General features: G+C 30.8%; 1 protein-coding gene across 3 annotated transcripts; it reads left to right on the top strand.

Moving 5' to 3' along the window:
- Nucleotides 1-1,765: 1,765 nt before the first annotated feature.
- LOC132935567 (kinesin-related protein 4-like) lies at nt 1,766-9,737 on the top strand. Of its 3 annotated transcripts, XM_061002161.1 has the most exons (14): nt 1,766-1,877; nt 1,961-2,182; nt 3,293-3,422; nt 3,649-3,755; nt 3,986-4,244; nt 4,316-4,481; nt 6,153-6,224; nt 6,328-6,491; nt 6,548-6,655; nt 6,735-7,214; nt 7,276-7,391; nt 7,595-7,735; nt 8,130-8,337; nt 9,049-9,735. In XM_061002161.1, exons 2-14 carry the CDS (start codon nt 2,148-2,150, stop codon nt 9,196-9,198), a joined length of 2,136 nt encoding a protein of 711 aa, XP_060858144.1. In that variant the 5' UTR covers nt 1,766-1,877; nt 1,961-2,147; the 3' UTR covers nt 9,199-9,735. The 3 variants fall into 3 exon arrangements, with proteins under 3 accessions (XP_060858144.1, XP_060858143.1, XP_060858145.1); XM_061002160.1 differs by having other exon boundaries at nt 1,845-2,182; XM_061002162.1 differs by lacking the exons at nt 1,766-1,877; nt 1,961-2,182 and adding an exon at nt 3,071-3,222 and having other exon boundaries at nt 9,049-9,737.
- The last annotated feature ends 6,624 nt before the right edge of the window (nt 9,738-16,361 follow it).

The following is a 16,361-nucleotide window of genomic DNA, read 5'->3' as shown; positions in this document are numbered from 1 at the left end:
GTTTTTTATTAATCTCGTGAAAACACCGTGCCAGAATTTAAAAAAAGTTTTAATAGTTAGGTATTAGGTCCCATGTAACACAAATGTATTTACAAACAATTATTTGTTATTTTACAGAATTTCGTAAAAAATTTAACTTTAAAAGTTTGTAAAAATGCATTTTCGATATTTTGACTAATGTATATGATTTTTTATAAAAAATCTTAATTTTAAGGTCCTTTAAAATTAAAAATTGACTTCTAAAATAGCCTAGATGTTTTGTTAAAGAGTTTATACATGTTTAAAAAATTAAAATTGTACATTCCGAAGTAAGTATGTTGTATGTACCTACTTATGTGTAATTATTTACCACAGCTCATTGGTCTTTAACGTATTAAAAATAGTAAATACGTGTGTTGCGATCCCCTTAACATATTATAATACATTATACACTTAGGTACTCGTATCTCTATTTTACATTAAATTGTATTGAACAATAATTTATTAGGCAGTTAACTTATTTGTAGTAAGCTATTTCATATCATATTTAGCAAAATTTAAAATTAGCACAATCATGAATCAAGTTTAGTGATGGGCACTATCGACTATCGTCTATCGAGTGAAACTATTGAACTACCAGTGGTGGATATATCCTAGTTCTGAAGGGGGGGGGGGTGAATTCAAATCTACGGAAGTATACCTATATATTCGGTATAATATATCCCCCCGATATCCGCCACGACGAACTACCTGACGTATTACCTAACGTGCTTAGAACATAATATTATGACCTAAGGTTTTAAACTATCTGTTTATTCAGGAGTTGATTCAATGCACCTTAGATCATAAACTACTATGGGTAGTCTGATAGAGCTACTGCTACTGCATTATAAACGCGTACTATGTGGAGAAAACATCATTATTGAGGAGTCGCAAGGGGACTGATTTCTATTGCGAATGCGTGTCAGTACTCGTCGCAGATTTATTATATATATATCCTTAGATCTTTACATCTAAGCCATAGATTTCTACATCGTAGTAGTATTATAGTAGTCTGTGATCTAAGAACGGACTCAGATATTAGTCCGTGGATCCAAGCGATCGACATTGACGTTATCACTTATCAATGGTTATGCTGATAACGAGTAACGACTATTCCGATTCGCGAACATTTGGTATGTTGAATGTTTACGAGCCGAAAAATTACTATAAAAAGTAGTAATATAGTTTTAAAATAGTATTTTATATATTCAATGGTTTTACACATGGACAGCCGCGGCGGACACTACTGATATCCTAGCGGTTTAGCCTAGTGAATTTCTAGAATATAAATTGTTTTAATATTATTCTTATACATTTAATATTTATACTTGTTTATTATATTATAGAATTATCGAGTAATAATGTATCGCAGTAGTTGTTAGTCGTAACCATAGTCCATAGACCATAATATCTTAATATACTAGTAGACGCCTCTGACGCCAGACGGACTACGGAGCATATAAGGTCGGCGGGGATGGGTAGTGCGGTCCTTGGCTAATTACGTTACGGTGATATATATATACATATTATATATTATATAAAGTTCTACGCGGCTTATTGTATCATCTAGTGCGCATGCGCCGTGTAATTCGGTAACACGGTCACGTAAAAGTTCGTAACAGTACAATAACCACAGATATATTAATAATATTATTAATATTTATTAATATGTCTATGATAATAAAAGTATAATACGCGTAGTTAAAAACTTGGTAATATTTTAATAACAACAGTTGATAGTACATTTTTGATTACGGACCTTTATCGTTTCTTGATCCCTTATCATTATCCGGACAAATGCTTATCACTTCGAGTTGATAGTAGTTTGTTGTTCACTAATCACTATATAGTTCGCAGTTAGTGGGCCAACGATTTACATTTTAATATTCATTAATTAATTATTATAGTCTATAATAGTATATTATTATTATGTTCACAGTCAGTTAATTATATTTGATCATCTTCGAGGACCATCTGAATTCTTTTGTTTTTATCATAGTAATCGTCCATAATGGTATTCTGATGCGAGTTCTACAAACAGTATTTGAAATCGTTCTGTATAATAAAATATAATATTTACCATTAGATTTATTTTACAAAATAGCATAGTTGTTATTTTTGTTGAAATGGCCAATCAATCATATGACGACATGGAACTAACGTATGTATTTAAAAAAACTATTATTGAATTTAAACTCTAAAATTAATCTTTATTTTATCGTTAAACATATTGTATGCTTTTATTGTCCAAAAATAGTAAACAAAACTGAAAAAAGTATACAAAATCAAAAATTATCGCTTTAATCATATCTTAAAACTATTCTGAACGGATACCACATTTTGGTACCTACATTTCATTGATAGTTGGTAGTATTTTCATACGATTAGAGAAATATTTCCTAAAATTGAAATATTACTTCAAAGTACTAATTAGCTATTATTATATAAAAAATACCAATTAGTTAACACCCAAATTAGTAACATTTGCAAAAAAGGATTTAAAAAAAAAGTTTTATTCCAATAAAAAAAAAACTACTGAATATACCTAGGTACAATACAAAATAAGTAATAACTAATACAATAGAATCACATGCAATACTAACGAATCATGGGTTTTGACATAGTGTATTTGCTAAACATTTTCAGTACACCCACCACGACACAATTTTATCTATATAACACAGTGTAAATGTTTAGTATATGGTTGTATATTACCGGCTAATAGCGTATGCAGTATGTGCTATGCTATACTGAACCTGCAATGAGTACATAACGAGTCTGCAAATATTGTATGTTTTATTTATAATTTATCATTTAGAAATATTAATAACTGTTGACTATAAACCAGTATAGTGCCTACATATTTTTTCTCTGTATAAATGTATGTAGATTATGCCAAAATGCATACTCTATAAGGTAAATAGATGTTATTAAATATTAAATATCGATAGCTATAGGATCTACACTATAGTTATTATGCTATGGGTGTTGTGTTGTAATTAAAGGTCCTTGTTTATTACAGGTTGTAATATTCTAAACAGAAACCACACACATATTATTATCCATACACAAATGCATCTACTGTATTATTACAACGATTGTATTATCAATTTGGTATTTTTATATGTATACTTGTTTATAGATATGATTTATGAATTACAAAATTACAAATGTATAGTAATATAATGTTATGTTATCTAGGTATAAATACTAACGCACTTAGATATGTCAAATAAATATATTTTAAATATACTGTTTAAATGATTTACAGAGCTGAAAAGGAATTAGATGCATTAATAGTTGCTAGCCAAATGGAGTCAAATTTTGATATAGATAAAATACTGAATGATAAGGCTAAGAAGAGAAAGTTTACTAAAACAAATGTCAAGAATCTTATCAAGGTACCTACTTATCGTGTTTAATTATAAAATTATTTATTCAATGATATTTTTTTTCCCATAAAAATGGATAATGTTAAATAAATTATTCAAATGTTTATCCAGCAAGTAGACCTACGCAATTATTTTGTCCTTAATTTTAATGGAAATTTGTTTTTAAATTAAGTAGAAATTGGTTTTAAAAATGGCCTGTTTTAATGAAATGTACTACCTATATTTTTATTTCCAGAATGTAATTACAAATGCTGATGTAGCTACAATGTTGCGACAAACTTTAGACGACAATATAGATGCAAATTGTTTATATGAACCAAAATTTACAAGAGCAAAAATAAGGTAAAGTAAATTAATTTTATATAAAGATTCCCGATAGATTCAATGATGATTATTATTAGTGTATATAATTTTAATGTTTTTACTATTTTAATGTTTTTTACTGTATCTTATAAAATGTTTTGCTATAGTTATAGTTTTTATACCTTTTTCAAAGACATTAAATAACAATATTATATATCTATTATAAATTATAATACATAACAATTATACATTTAGTTTGATTATTTCAGAGAAATGTTAAATACTTATCCAACTTCAGGGTCTACAAACCAGCAACAATCAATCTTATCAGAATGTACATCATTGATTGAAAAGGAATTTCCCGATGATTCTGAAGATGAAGAGTATCACCCAGACAAAATGTTTGAAGAGGAAGAAGATGAATACGACGATGATGAATTTAAATTATCAGAAGTTAATAAATCATTTGAAACAGAAAATGATCAAGATATTAGTGATAATAAAACTATAGTTGATGTAAATGTAAAGGTACAAAATAATAAATTTGTATGAATTATGTACCAATCTATTAGTGTTCAAAATGTGTTTGATTTGTTTAGGAAACAATTGGAATGCGTACTAGGTCAAAATTTTCTTTAAATGATACTCCATTAGAAATTATAGAACAAGCTTTTATACCGCCAGATATAACCGAGGATATGTACGATTCAGCTTGTGAAAACGATGAATGGATGGAGTTTCTTAGTGAATTTACAAAGCCTTTAGGTATATTCAATTTATAAAATATAACTTATGGTTAATATAGTTATAAGCTTTTGTAATCAAAATTAATTTATATAAACATTATTATATTTAGCATTCACAGTATGTAGGTATTTTGTCAGTGGCGGTTTTGTGAATTTTTTCTGGGGGGGGGGGGGTCCACTACATTATCTCATAATGTATAAAGACAAAAAAGTTTAACCTATGAATAATTACTAAATAAAAATTAATTATTACATAAAAAAAAAACAGCATTTTATTCACAACTATATTACAACACAAAATCAATTTTTCGTTTTTTTTTTACTAATTTGTCCAAAACTTCGTCAGCCGTTAATTTTAAATTCTTATGAATACACATCATAGAAATGATGAAGAAATGTGTTAAAGATTTTTGGTTTTTATCTGACATACTTAAATTGATTTTAAACTTTAATCTATAACCATAAATATAATTTATAAGTAATCTTATATAATTAAACACTGATCTAACAAAATAAAAAATATATAATTATTAATAATACCCAATACACGGTGGTCGGTGACTAACCATTTATGTATTATTTAATATACCAATCAGTGACGTGGGTTTAAATTTAATATATGCGTTAAAAATGGCAAGTTAATAATACTCAAAATAAACTATGAATAACGCACCCCAACCACCAGCACTCACGAGTCGCCACTGAATATTATACTACTGTCTATTGCTACTTGCTAGCGTAAGTTAAATTAAAGAAAACCATATTATAATTTATTAATTATAATTATTGACATAAATTTAATATTCAAATTTTAAAGAACATGTTGAAATTTGAAAATAATTAATATTAAGAAAAATTAAAAATTACATTCACGATACAAAATCATTTACTTAGATTACATTATAAATTACTACATATTATTATGAGTCAAATTATATGGATAAAATCTTTGTAAATTAAGAATGAAAACGATTTAAAATAATTATAATAAATTTTACTAACCTGAATAGACGTTCGGGTTCGACAGGCGCGACGGCTGAAAAGTGATTGTTAGTAAGTTTATCAACTATCGCTGCGCTAATGTAACTACGTTCTTCAAATGGCCGAACGCTATTATTATCACAAATAATAGATATCGTAATCGTTAACGTCATAATTTCAGGGAAAATATGGTATTTACCTAAATAGCTGTACCTAGCTAACATTCTAATATACGAAATAATCTCGGAAATAATAAAGATGAAATCACCAGAATTATGTAGGTACAAGCGTACCTATATCCGCATATAAAAATCGTAATCGTAATAGCTATAAAAAAAAAATTACTGTCAAAACCCAAGCGGCTCGAGTGAATAATGTACCACAGCATAAACTCGGGATCTGGAGGGGGTCCAGACCCCCTAGACCCCCCCCGTAAAACCGCCACTGTATTTTGTTATATTTTTAGTATACATATAACTTAATAAAAATATAAAAACAAACAAGTTGTATAGATAAACTAACAACATATTTTGGTTTTCTATTAATATTTTAGTATGAATGAAAATATTTATAATCAACTTGTCCATTTCTATAATTTTTTAAGATAATGTTTATATTAAAACACAAATCATATTAATTATGTATTTAATTTTTATTTATTGTTACATATTATTTATTTATGTATTCATGTATTGTTGTTTTGTTTTAGAATCTGTTCAAAATGATGATGGTGAAGATGACCCTGAGTATAATGTTCTTGGCGATGATGATTTTACTAATGGTAATTATTAAGATAAATATGATTATAAAATTATTGCGTAATACCAATATTTTATTTTAAAAAAATTAGTGATATTTAATGATTAAATTTGTGATTTATATAGTCGATAAAGAAGAATTTCGTATTGATAAATCAGTTAAGGTCACTCGCAAGGAGTATAATGATTTAATGAATGAATTGAACGAATTTACTGAAAGCTTCCTTGAATTCAATGGTGTAGAAAAATTTGAAACTTATACCGATATGAAAGAAACTGTTAATGACAAAGTATTTAATTCATAAAATGTAATATACATAATTTTAATAATTCATTTTATTTATAGAATACAGATAAACCTAAAAATGATACTCAATCTATTCCTGCTTATGTCTGTATTCCAAATAACTATTCAGATGGGAAATCAAGCGCTAATTTTTCTGTTCAAAATAAAGTAAATATATACTTTATACATTCAAATATTTTATTAGATTTAATATATTGTTATAATTGTGTATGATTATTATTTACAGAATGCTGTTAAACGTACAAATGTTACTATATCTAATCCAGTGTTTATGTTAAATTATTGTAATGGGAAAACAAGTACCAATTGCTCTACAAATAATTATGTAGAACCAATAGAAGTGGCCAGATATAATACACAAATAGATAAACAATTTAATGTTTCAGACTTTAACAATAGTATACTTGGTATTAATGAACACCTTGAAAAGCATAGCTGTATACATCCTCATTTACCAATATTTAAAGAAAATGTTCAGTTAGGCATTGAACAGCTTAACAATAGTAATGAAGATGTTTCTGTGATAACAAATATAGTTCCTCAATATGTAAATATAGGTAATCAAGTAAATAGAATGACACAAAAACAAATAATTTTATTTAAACAACAACTCACACAACATGTCCAATTAATAACTCAAAATTACTTGCTATGCACAATGTCAAAAAAGTTCCAAATTAATTGCAGAAAATATAAAATTATGTTGGTAAGTTATTTAATTTATTTTTGATTTCATTAAAATTAAACTAAATTTTTAATGATTTTAGGAACTAATAAAAGATATTTGTAAAGATAAAAAGTATGCACCAATTAACACACATTCCGCCTTAAAGTTTATTCGAGATTGGACTGAATTTAAATCCAACGAGAATGATATTAATAGGTAATGAATTTATTTAGTAGGTAGGTTTTAATGATTATTTTATATTCATTGTTTCAACCCAATAAATAAGGGTTATTGGGAAAAAAATGTATGCCACTTTATACACATTCATATATCTGTTGATGAAACGACAAATTGTTGTTTGACTCATCATTAAGTTTTAATAAGATAATTGTCATTAGGCCTTTTATTGTTATTTTCAGTGACTATGTTATACTACCATTAAATGTGAAAGGGTTTATGCTATATTATGATAAACCTGTATTTATCTATCCTCAATTGTTACCAATAAGAACTTACCATCACGAATATAAAACTCATCCTATTGGACCTTCAGAAGAAAAGTATTACATCCTATGATTTTTAGTTGAGAAGGGTGTACATCAATGTTCACTCTATTCGTCTCTCTTATGTGTAAAATGCCATATTATTTAATAAAAATTGTTAACCAATTGTAAGAAATCAGTATAAATACCTAAATTAAAATGGAAGGCTTCTCCCAGAAGTTTAATAAAAACTAATTCTTTGATGTACTACTGGTGTTTTGTATAGTAGTGGTAAATCATAATAATATTCAAATATTTTCTTGAATGTATTTTCACAAAAACTATGAAACTAATACATTATTTTGATGTTGTGATGTTTTACATGTATGAGAGACGAATTTAGAAAATGTTAGTGTACATAAACCTTAAATTTGTAACTTATTATAAATTTAACTAACTTTTTTTTTTATAGATTACTGGTATTAAAAATAGATTATGTTTTTAAGAATTTGAAAGAGAGTAGTAATACTCGGGCAAAATATAGAAAAAATACTTTATCTGATTTAATGCCAATGATAATAAAAACTGTACATAAAAGATGGTTTTCAAACAGAAGTTTAAAATATCTAAAACAGTACATAACGCGTCAGATGAACTCATTTAAAATGAATGTTATTAAGGTATACTTATTAATTTATTTTTACTAGTGAACTATTAATTAATTAATTTAACTTGTAATGATTTATTTAAATTGTACATTGTAATAAGTTACTTCCTTATTTTTGATTATAAAAAAATCCTATTACAATTGAGTATATATGTACTCAATGCTATAATATGTACTTAGAATTGAATGTTAAAATATTTACACAGAAACTAAGTGCAAATATTAATACAGTGTTTTTCTGATATAAAAAAACTATTGTTTAAAGAGGATGCTACACCCGAATGCGATGTCTCTGTCTTATAAACTCGTAATTGTTAGTGCATTTTAAAATACTCATAACTTTTAAAATCAAAATGTAATAAAAAACATTTGAGGTTCACTAGATAATATTCTTACTGCTAAATGTTATAGTAGGTCAATTTATTCCAATATTAGTCATAATAGAGTAAAATAGATTATTCAGAATGTACAATTTGCTATGTTATGCTATGTTATGTGTTTGTAATACAAAGACAACGCATGCGGATATAGCGCCGGCTTGATAAAAAATAAATAATAACCATTAAAAAAATGTTTTTGTACGTTTTTCTTCTGAGATTGGTTGGATTCTTGAGTCTGGATGTTTTAGTCTTGTTAGAAATAATACATTTTTGAATTTAAAAATGATATAATTTTTTTTTCTAGGTGTTTATAATGTTTAAATTTATGTGCTTGATTATTTCAGAATTATTTAACATATGGTAAAATTGAAGAATCTTCTTATGTGATTGACATTAAAGCTCTCTTTAAAGGAAACCGCTTATACGAGTGTGATGTTCGAAAGTTTCCATCAAGTTGGAAATGTATCAGACAACAATTTAAGTTAAAAAAATAGTATTTTTTTCTTGGTTATCAGTCATAAAGACCAGCCCTAAATAATAATTTTTTAAGCTAACTACTATTATTATATTCATTTTTTATTAAGAATGTTTAAAATAAAGAAAAACAATTGATTAAAATACTATAGAAGTTGAATGTTAAACATTGTATATTAATTATTTTGTATGATGGCGGTGTTTTGTTTTGTTTTTCTCACTTGCTCATTTTGCAGGTGTCATGTCTAAAAGAGTTGTAGCTACTTTTTTTTCTGCAATTTGGGTTTTTTTTTTATCTAAGTTTCACACACAAAATATTACAATTTTAAACCTGAATTCCAATTTATTATAAATAAGTGGATTTTTTTTTATGCTATAATGGTATAATTGTTAGTCATACATTCTAACCAGGCTCGCTATTATATGTTACCATAAATGCCACCTATAGGTATTACTTATTAGTATAAAGTAGGCACCTATAAACCTAATAATATAATATGCATAATATATTATTACCTATTAGTGGTCTGTGACTCCCTGCACCCAAGCTCAGCTTAAAGGTGTAGGTCATTTTTATTATATTCTTTAATACTTTGTATAATTTTGTGTTAATCAAATAATAAAAATCTTTTAAAAAAAGAATAGTATCGTTCATGTCCGTAATTATTGCAGTTTTTTTTTTGTTGATAAAATGTTCGTGTTGCTGTCACATAATAGATAATTATCATGTTAAATTTTATAAAATGTTTAATCTGTCCTGTAACGATATGAAATGATTTTAATACTTAAGTACATAAATAAGAAAAAGTTGGGTAAGTGGATGTCGATCTGCTGTACAGTAGGTTACAAGTGGGTCACTGTAATGGATGCTGTTAAATTTGAATTCAATGATATAATATCATTGTATAAGAAAAACGATTCTGAGCGAAAACGGTCAGTCAGCCTATGATATTACCAAGTATATTTGAAGATATTATTGTGAACAAAGTAATTAATATATAACCTATTTACGTGGAGCCTTATTTTCAATTTTCAATCCTTAGCTATAAAAGTTGAACATTTTATACATTTTTAACTACAAAATTATTATTAAATTATAAATTTGATAAATTTTATAAAAAATTGTACTTTAAATGCTAATAAAAAAAATATTGTGCCTATGTATTTTTAATATTTTTCAACTGTTATTAGAACGATGTATCAGGAGTCTTATATTAAATTGTCACACTTTTATACCCAACAAACAACATTTTATAGATATTTATAGAAAAAAAAAACTAAAAAATTGATAACTGACAATGTTCGTAAACAGCTCAAAAATAGTCAAAAGATTTTCAAAATTTTATCGTGTATAGAAAATGCTAATACAAACATTCTGTGAAATTTTCAAGTATCTACAGTCATACGTTTTTTAATTACAACAAAATAAGAAAATCGTTACATGAGATATTGAGTAAATATCAAATGTTGTAAAACTATGAATTTCAAACGCTCATAAAAATTTAATATGACTTTCTTGTAGACATTTTTTTTTGATAAAGGTAGACGAACAAGGATTATGGATAATCTTGTATTACATTTTCAAATCTTAGATTTAAAAAGAAAAATTTTTATGAATTCTCAACTCAAAATAATTTGCTAGTTTTCTTGATTTTTCTGTATTTTGTCAATATTTGAACTTTAAATGCTTATAAATAAAAAGGATTTTTAATTTTTTTCATCTGCCTTTTGACTTTGAAACAATAACCTAGGAGCCTTCTATTAAATTTTCAAGCTCTTTTACCCAACAGATTAAATTTTATTGATATTTATAGAAAAAAAAATTTAAAAAAAACTTACCATCATGAATATAAAACTCATCCTATTGGACCTTCAGAAGAAAAGTATTACATCCTATGATTTTTAGTTGAGAAGTGTGTACATCAATGTTCACTCTATTCGTCTCTCTTATGTGTAAAATGCCATATTATTTAAAAAAAATTGTTAACCAATTGTAAGAAATCAGAATAAATACCTAAATGAAAATGGAAGGCTTCTCCCAGAAGTTTAATAAAAACTAATTCTATGATGTACTACTGGTGTTTTGTATAGTAGTGGTAAATCATAATAATATTCAAATATTTTCTTGAATGTATTTTCACAAAAACTATGAAACTAATACATTATTTTGATGTTGTAATGTTTTACATGTATGAGAGACAAATTTAGAAAATGTTAGTGTACATAAACCTTAAATTTGTAACTTATTATAAATATAACTAAGAATACTCGGGTAAACGGGTAAAATATAGAAAAAATAATTTATCCGATTTAATGCCAATGATAATAAAAACTGTACATAAAAGATGGTTTTTAAACAGAAGTTTAAAATATCTAAAACATTAGATACATAACGCGTTAGAAGAACTCATTTGTAATGAATAGTGTTTTGAAAACTACTGAGAAATTTTTACTTTTGACCCCCTGAAGTACCAACTAGATTCACTTTCCTATCAAAAAAGAAAATCCAAGCACTTTTACTGTCCTAAAAATTGATGACAGACACAAAAAAAAATTTAAAAAAAACACACATAATTGTAAAATCAATACATTCATCGCTTCACTCAGAATCAAAAATATAAAAAAATAGTTAACAAAAAATGTATTTTTGTAAAGTTTGTGAATAAACACAAAGAAGAAAAAATTGGCAAAACTAATGCAACTTTAAATAATGTGTTCAAATTTGGATAAATATCTTTTTCAATGATTTGTATTAAATCTTCCAAACATTTATTTAGTTTATCTAATTGGCTCCTCACACAGAGTGTACAATATAAGTTAAGAATATTAAAAATACATAGGCAAGATTTTTTTTATAAGCATCTAAAGCTCAAATCTAATTGACAAAATTTATCAAATTAAAATTTTACAAATTATTTTGTAGTTAAACATTAATAAAATGTTCAATTTTTATAGCTAAGGATTAAAGCAAGGTTCCATATAAGTAGTTAAATGGGTCACCCAAAAATATAAAACATATTTGAACACAGTTTTTTTAGTGTTTTTAAGTTTAAATTTGGACGAAATTACATAATATTGAAATAAAGAATAGGTACCTAACGATTTTAGTTATTTTGTTGTAATATAAAAATATTATTTGTGGGTATTTGAAAATTTTAGTATATTATTAAACTTTATACACACATTGATATTTATTATTTTTAATTGTCCTAATATTTAATAATGCCTATAATCTATACTATTATATAAAATTGTAAGGGATTTTCTACCAACGCGCTAACCGAGAAAACTACTAAACCGATTTAGCCGATTCTTTTTTTGTTGTGTTCGTAATTGTCAGGACAAGGTTTTTATGAAAGAAGATTTTAGGAAAATCCACCAGAAAAATAGGAAATATGGATGTCAAAAATACAATAGTGGCGCCATCTGTCCAGAAAAAAAATAAACTAAAAAATAAAAAAATTATTTACTGTTGCAGATTAAAATAATAATAGTGTATTATATTATATTGGTTGCTATAGGGTAATCGGGCATGTTAGTTGATTTGTATTATTATTTTTGTTATGGAACATTTATCACACGTACACAATTAAAACGGTCCTTCTAAGGACCAACATGGACCAATAACGACCAATTACAGGCCGTTATTAAAAAAACACTAAAAACAACAACCGAAATACAACTTACGGTGATATCAATGGATAGGGGAGGAAAATACGTATAGAGAGTTATTACCAAATTCACCGAAAGAAGAAAACACTGCGACCAACATAAGACAGAAGATACGAGACAATCTGAAGGAGAGAAAAGAAGGAAAAGGTCGACGAAGACAAAAAGTAACGAGGTCAAAGGGTGGCATCATCGGATAGGGGATAAAAATACCCACCCATAGACACTACCCACGACCTAATCGGAACAAGGGGAGATAAGTTATCACCGGGACGTAGACACAACCAGACGCCGGCTAAAACCGAATACACAAACCGTTTACTAGTCGGTACGGTAATGTGTTTATATACCGGCGTTCCGCCGCCGACGAAACGAACGACGAAGATACACAACTTCTAAGATACACAACAGATACACAACTATTCGAAATGGCTCCGGGACAAGTTGTCAACAAGTAATTTTCAACGATTCATACCGTCATGGGTAACCACCGAGGTCGGAACAAAAACAACACACCAGCCCACATGAAGCTACGACAACGGGACACACACCAGCGACCAGAACCCAAATCTCCAACACCTTCATCTGCTTCTATTAACACCGACGATAGCTCATCGTTTATCACGTCAGACTCGGACTCACAATCAAATAGCTACCTTTCGGCTCCATCATCTAACCCAACTCCGTCATCTGGGCCGACTTTTCAGTGTGGCGTGGTATCTGATATCAACTCTGAGCCATCTACCTCTTCACCACCACCACCTCTGCTCAAAAAATTCCGCCAATCTTCATCCAAGGAACTGCTTGGCGCAAAGTCGCAGCCAAACTTTTATCCGATGTCCCTCCTGACAGCATTCAAGCCAAGGCATCTACCAACAATTCCATCAAACTCCAGTGCATCGACATTAAGCTATTTAGGTCCGTTCAAAAATACCTTCACAATCACGATACTGAATTCCACACCGTTCCATCTTCGGAGGAAAGGACATTAAAAATAGTCATCCGTGGCTTACTCTCAGACATCACCGAATCAGAGGTCTCGGAAGAACTCAAATCCAAAGGATACGACGTCACATCAGTTCGTCAATTCGGCAACGCAACTCGTAAATTCCCCCTCCACATGGTGATTCTTGCTTCTTCGCCTTCCAGCAAACAAATTTTCAACGAACACTCTCTTTTTTACATGGCCGTAAAAATTGAACCTTACAAATCCACCAACCCTGCCCAATGCTTCTCCTGCCAGAGGTTTGGTCACTCCAGCCTTCACTGCGGATACACTCCTAGGTGTGTCAAATGTGCCCAGGGTCACTTGGCCAAGAACTGCCCAAAGACCCTCGAAGAACCACCTACGTGCGCCAACTGTCTCGGTTCCCATACAGCAAATTACAAGAACTGTCCTTCGCTTATCCAAGAAAAGGACAGAAGACGTCCTACCAGACCCAACACTTCAAAAACAGTCACTCAATCATCATCTCCATCAGTCAACCCACTTGCTTCTGCCCTCACGAATCCACCGACCAGTCAAGCTTCTCCTATCAACCTCAGCACATACGCCTCCACAACCTCAAATGACGCTGCAGTCTCCACTGTCCCAGTATCTCTGGCCTCTCAACTCACTACCATCATTTTCAATCTTGCCTCTAACAAAATGAAGGTTAAAGATGCCCTCATTGCCTTGCTGACAATTCTGCCACTCATCCTCACCAGCCTTCAACATGAATAACACCCGCATATTATTCTGGAACTGCCAAGGCGTCACTCGGAGGCGCCTTGAACTCATAGACTTCGTTCAACAACAAAAAATCGACATCTTGCTTCTCAACGAGACCCACCTCACCGGTCAACGCTCTATCAACATTCCAAACTTCTTCACATACACCACAAATCGCCCTCAAATCCCCGGCCACTCGGCTGGAGGCGGCACTGCTATTTTCGTGCACAAAAGGTACACTCACCACTTCATCACCGTTCAAACCACTTCCTTAGAACAAACTGCTGTGCACATACAAGTCAACAACTCTGTTCTCCGCCTGGTCGCCGCATACAAAAGACCGACCAACATACTCATTCCATCCGATCTCACCGCTTTACTAGACACCACCTACAACACCATCATAGCAGGTGACTTGAACAGCAAACATCAGCTATGGTTCAGCAGGAGGACCAACACGGCCGGAAACACTCTAGCCAGATTCATTAACTCTAGAAATGACCTAACAGTCGCTTCTCCAATTACTCCTACACACTACCCAAACGCCTCCAACCACAGTCCAGACATCTTAGACATCGCCATCATTAAAGCTAACAACATTCACCATCACATCGAAAACCTATCAACTGACCTCTCTTCAGACCACACTCCAGTTGTACTTGAACTCCACTCAACCATGGCATCCTCGTGTCCCCCGGCACCCAAACAAGTCACTGACTGGGCCGCGTTCCAGCTTTTCATGGACTCCGTCACCCACTCACCGTCCAGCGGATCATCCACTAGCTCCATTGATTCAGCGATCAAAAATCTAACGTCAACCATGTCACATGGCATAGCCATCCACACCTCTCCATCTGCACTTCAAGAAGGTTCCAGAGCTCTACCCAAGCAGCTGCAGTTCGAAATTAATCTCAAACGTCGCCTACGATCTCGCTGGCAAAGATCCAGAGATCCGGACGCCAAAACCTCCTACAATCGCCAAACCACTAAAGTTAAACAACTCATGGTAGAACATCGAAATAATCAATGGAGCAATCTCCTCGGCTCTCTGAATGAAGGTCCCAACGCCTGGTCTCGCTTTTTCAAACTCAATCGGGCACTGCTTCGTAAACCTCCACCATCTCGCCCTCTCAAGGACACAGCAGGCAACCTCACCTTCGATCCGGAGCACAAGGCCGCTCTTCTTGCAGACTCTCTGGAAGTACAATTTCGTTCCCCTCCGGGAAACGACCAAATTGACTCATCAGTCCACAACAAACTTATTCACATGCTCTCACTTCCTCCCACTACTACTTCATACTTCACTCCCTCAGAAGTTTGGAACGTAATCAAGACGCTCCCTAGTCGGCGCGCTCCGGGGCCAGACGGCATCAGCAACAGCGCCCTTAAACACTGTGGTCGCAAAACCATCACTCACATATGTCGAATTCTCAACTGGTGCAAACGTGCTGGTTACTTCCCTCTACAGTGGAAGCATGCCATCGTCATCACCATTCCTAAGCCAGGTAAGGATGTCACCAACCCAGTCAATCATCGCCCGATATCACTGCTCAACACAATGTCCAAGGTTCTGGAGAAACTACTGCTCACCAGACTTAAGATCTTCACCACCTCCAAAATCCGTCCAGACCAACACGGCTTTAGAAGCTCTCACAGTACCATCACCCAATTACTCAGCGTAGTCGACGATATATCCTTCAACCTCAACAAAAGAAGGAAAACTGCTGCAATCCTGCTCGATGTGGAAAAAGCATTCGACAAGGTCTGGCATGACGGCCTTATTAGCAAACTCATCGACCTCGA

This window comes from Metopolophium dirhodum, chromosome 1, assembly GCF_019925205.1.
Source record: "Metopolophium dirhodum isolate CAU chromosome 1, ASM1992520v1, whole genome shotgun sequence".
Taxonomy (NCBI): domain Eukaryota; kingdom Metazoa; phylum Arthropoda; class Insecta; order Hemiptera; family Aphididae; genus Metopolophium; species Metopolophium dirhodum.
This window is presented reverse-complemented; position numbering and strand designations above follow the sequence as displayed.